Source organism: Lactuca serriola, chromosome 4 (genome assembly GCF_051521515.1).
Source record: "Lactuca serriola cultivar US96UC23 chromosome 4, Lser_US96UC23_V15, whole genome shotgun sequence".
In the NCBI taxonomy this organism is placed as follows: Eukaryota; Viridiplantae; Streptophyta; class Magnoliopsida; order Asterales; family Asteraceae; genus Lactuca; species Lactuca serriola.
This window is the reverse complement of record NC_136411.1, coordinates 390,045,644-390,049,671: the sequence shown is the minus strand read 5'-3', so window position 1 is coordinate 390,049,671 and position 4,028 is coordinate 390,045,644. Positions and strand designations below refer to the sequence as shown.

Here is a 4,028-nt window from a genome sequence, read left to right as displayed (position 1 = left end):
AAAGGCATACCCCTATAAGCAAATGTGTCAAAGGGACAAGTGAAGGTAGTTTTCTCTTAATATTCTGAGGCTACTGGAATTTGGTGAAAGCCCGAGAAACCATCTAAACAGCACTAGTGGGATTTACCTGCCAATCTCTCTAACATTTGGTCAATAAATGGTAAGGGAAAATGATCCTTTCTTGTTGAAGCATTCAACTTCCTATAGTCAATACAAACTCGCCATCCATTTTGCACATGGGTTGGCACCAATTCTTCCTCATCATTTTTGACAACTGTGACCCTAGCCTTTTTCGGGACTACCTGAACGGGGCTCACTCATTTGCTGTCAGAGATAGAGTAGATCATACCTGCATCCAAAAGCTTCATGATTTCTTTCTTTACTACCTCCATCATTGGGGGATTCAATCTTCTTTGTGCCTCTCAGGTTGGTTTGATGTCTTCCTCCATGAGAATCTTATGCATGCATAAAGAGGGACTCAACCCCTTTATGTCAGCAATCGTCCACCCAATAGCCTTCTTATACTCTTTCAGCAATTTCACCAACTTATTTTCTTTTTCTTTGGACAACTTATTGGAGATGACAACAGGCAATGTCTCTTCTTCTCCAAGATATGCATACTTCAAATACTCGGGAAGAGTCTTCACTTCTAACTTTGGTGCCTTTACAATAGAAGGAAGAATTTTTGTGTTAGAAGTGGGCAATTTCAACTTGGTATTATCATACCTCATCGAGCTTGAAATTTGCTGCAATTTTCTTGACCAAATTGTTATTAAAATTCCTGATCAAAACTAACTCCAAAGAATCATTGTTAGTCAACTCAAAACACTTTTCAGTCAAAGGTTGGATCACATCAACAAAATTTATACAATGAACATCACTTGGATACCTCATTGCTTCATAGATATTGAAGTTAATGACCTCCCCATCAAATTCCATAGATAATGTACCATTGTAGACATCAATTTTTGTTCTTGCTGTTTTTAAAAATGGTCTAGCTAAAAGTATAGAACTTGAGGTTTGGTCATCATCTCCCATATCAAGCACATAAAAATCAGTGGGAAACACAAGTTCATTGACTTGCACTAATACATCCTCCAATACACCTTTTGGGTGTACCAAAGATCGATCGGCAAGTTGAATTATGACTCCAATGTCAGCTAGAGGTCCAATTCTTATTGTTTATAGCTTGAATAATGTAAAAAATTAATTGATGCTCCAAGATCAAGCATGGCACATGGCACAAAAAGGTTATCCATTTTACAAGGAACCGTGAATACACCCGAATCCTTACATTTTTTTGGTAGTCGTTTTTGTAACACGGCTGAAACATTTTCCCCAACTTTCATAGTTTGATTTCCTTTAAGCTTTTTCTTAGATATGCAAATTTCCTTAAGGAACTTAGCATCTCTAGGAATCTGTGTAATAGCATCTAAAAGGGGAATGTTGATTTCAACCTTCCGGAACATGGCCATGATCTCATCATCTTCGCGTTCTCTCTTTGTGCTTGTTAATCTTGAAGGAAATGGTGTTGGAGTTACTTTCACTTCGGTATATATTGGCTTCTTTGGCTTTGAAGCATTTTTCCTTTCCGCTTCTTTGACTGCTTCTTCCACCTCAATCTCCTTCTCTTCCTCTTCTTCATCCAGAATCCTTGGGCCTTCATAGCTTTTTCCTCCTTTCAAAGTAATGGCACATGCATTATGTTTCGGGTTCGTCTTAGTTTGGGAAGGTATCTTTCCTTGTGATTCCATCCTACTCACGGATTGAGCAAGTTAGGGCACCTATTGCTCCAAGATTTTATGCTAGCCTTGGTTTCTTTGTAACGCTCTGTTCCGAATTGACTCCTAGTCTGAGGCGGTAGCTCGAAGGTCGGTCATTATAAGGATTATGACTCTTGGGAAGGTAAGATCTAGCCCCTTTTTGGTGCGGGTGATGTATTAGAAGTGATATGGGTGTTCGGTTCGTGTTTTGGAGCCTATGGGTATTTCGGTAAAGTGGTAGTTCGGGTTTTTGTGGAAAATGGATTTTTGTTCGGAAGGTCTTAAGAAAGGTTTGAGTTTTTAGAAGTGTAAGGCTTCTTGTCACCCTTCTATGGATATAAGGATCGTCAGAATCGTAAAGTGTTTTGGAGCCTAGGGGTATTTCGGTAAAGTGGCATTTTGGGTTTTTGTGGAAAATGGATTTTTGTTCAGAAGGTCTTAAGAAAGGTTTGAGTTGTTAGAAGTGTAGGGCTTCTTGTCACCTTTCTTATGACGAAGAAGTTATGGCCTTCAGAAGTTTCGTGGTTTTCAGTCATAACCGAGTACACGGGGTGTACTCAAAGTGTACGTGGGGAGTACTAGCAAAGAGGGTAGTACGATGGGCGTACCCTGGAGTACGTTGGGCGTACTGACTAGGAGGATCGCGAATGTTCCCCGGAGTACGCTGGGCGTACCATATGTACGTTGGGCGTACTCCAGTCAGATCAAAACCCTATTTTAGGGTCTTGAACCCTATTTAAACTCCTTATATCTTAACCTAACCCTAATATCTTCAGTCTCCACCCCTCTAAACCCTAGAAATCATATTATACCACTCATGGTGACATTTTGAGCTTATGGAGTCCATTTTTGGAGTGTTTGGCTCATTTTCAAGAAGGTGGAGTTAGATGCACAGATGGGGATCAAGAAGAAGCTTATGGATCTGGCTTTTCTGACTCATTTTCAGCTTGATGAAGGTATAAAGCTCTGAACTTGACCATTGAATGCTTAGATCTATTATGTTGAGTTTTTGGATCTTTTGGTCCCAAGAATGGAGCTTTATGGTTCCAAATCCATTTTTTTAGGCTTGGGGTTGCCACCCTTGATGCTATTTGAGTCCCTAAGGCAAAAAGTTGCCATCTTGATGGTCTTAATGGGTTCATGCTTGAGTTAGGGTCACTTTTATGGAAGTAGAATGCCATTTTTGGAGTTTGGGTTTGTTTGGGTTTGTTTGGGGCATGCAAAGTCACCAAGTCAGTGACTTTATGGGTTTAGACGTGAAGTATAGCTCAGATCTGTGATTTGGACTTTTTGGATCAAGTATTAAGCACTTAATGGATGTTGTGCATGAGCTGTTTGTATGTTGGACGTACTATGTAGTACGCTGCGCGTACAGTCCATTTGCTCAGTACGCTAAGCGTACAGAAGAGGTATGTTGGGCATACGCTCTCAGGAGGAGTTGGGCCTTAGTGAACTTCGGACCTTTGGGCCCTAATGGTTTTGGGCCTAGACTTGCAGTTTGTTGGATCTGAATGTATCTTGGGCCAATATTGGAATAGTTGGGCCTATTGGGCCTTGTGACCCAATATAGAAATAGACTTCACATTTGTGGGCCTCGGTTTGGGCCAATTCTTGGAATAGGTTGTCATGGGCCTTCGTGGGCCAATTGGGTCAGGACATTGACTAAGGAGAATATTGAGCTTTAGTATAAGGTCCATTACAAAGGTTTGGGCCCAATTTGGAAAATTGGGCCATTGATGGTTTTATGGACATTATAATTTTGGGCTTTTGTTTTGGGTTTGGGGCTTAGTTTTGGATCATATTGGGCCAGGGGTAAAATGGTCATGTTACCCCATGCATGGATTAAGGATTATGATATGGGACCCAATTGCTAATTGGGCATATTGATTAGGTAGTGACAGCTCGGGTAGCTGGCGGGGCAGCAGCTAAGGAATTCATGCGAGAAGCTTCTGGAGTGCGAGGTGAGTCTTCTCACCATACCTATGGGTCTAAGGCACCAAGGCCGGCCCATTATGTTATTAGGGTATATGTGTTAGTCATTTTGTGATTTGATACGCTATGTGATTGTATGTTATTGCATGGAAGACCCCGGGGGGAGCTCGTGGCATTGGATGTAAGACCATGTGGGGTAGCCCATGACATTCCTAGGTAAAGACCATGTGGGGTAGCCCGTGGCACAATGGTGTAAGACCCTGGTGGAGCCTACGACATCCTTACAGGTTTATTTGTGTTATGTGTAGATATTTCGGTGATATATGATATGTT

General features: G+C 41.4%; 1 protein-coding gene across 1 annotated transcript; it reads right to left on the bottom strand.

The window, feature by feature from the left end:
* Window positions 1-422: 422 nt before the first annotated feature.
* On the bottom strand, window positions 423-1,754 carry LOC145099858 (uncharacterized). Its single transcript, XM_079037361.1, has 3 exons — window positions 1,265-1,754; window positions 727-1,160; window positions 423-662 (listed from the first exon to the last, which is right to left on the bottom strand). The coding sequence occupies exons 1-3, from the start codon at window positions 1,752-1,754 to the stop codon at window positions 423-425; spliced, it is 1,164 nt and encodes a 387-aa protein (XP_078893487.1).
* Window positions 1,755-4,028: the final 2,274 nt, after the last annotated feature.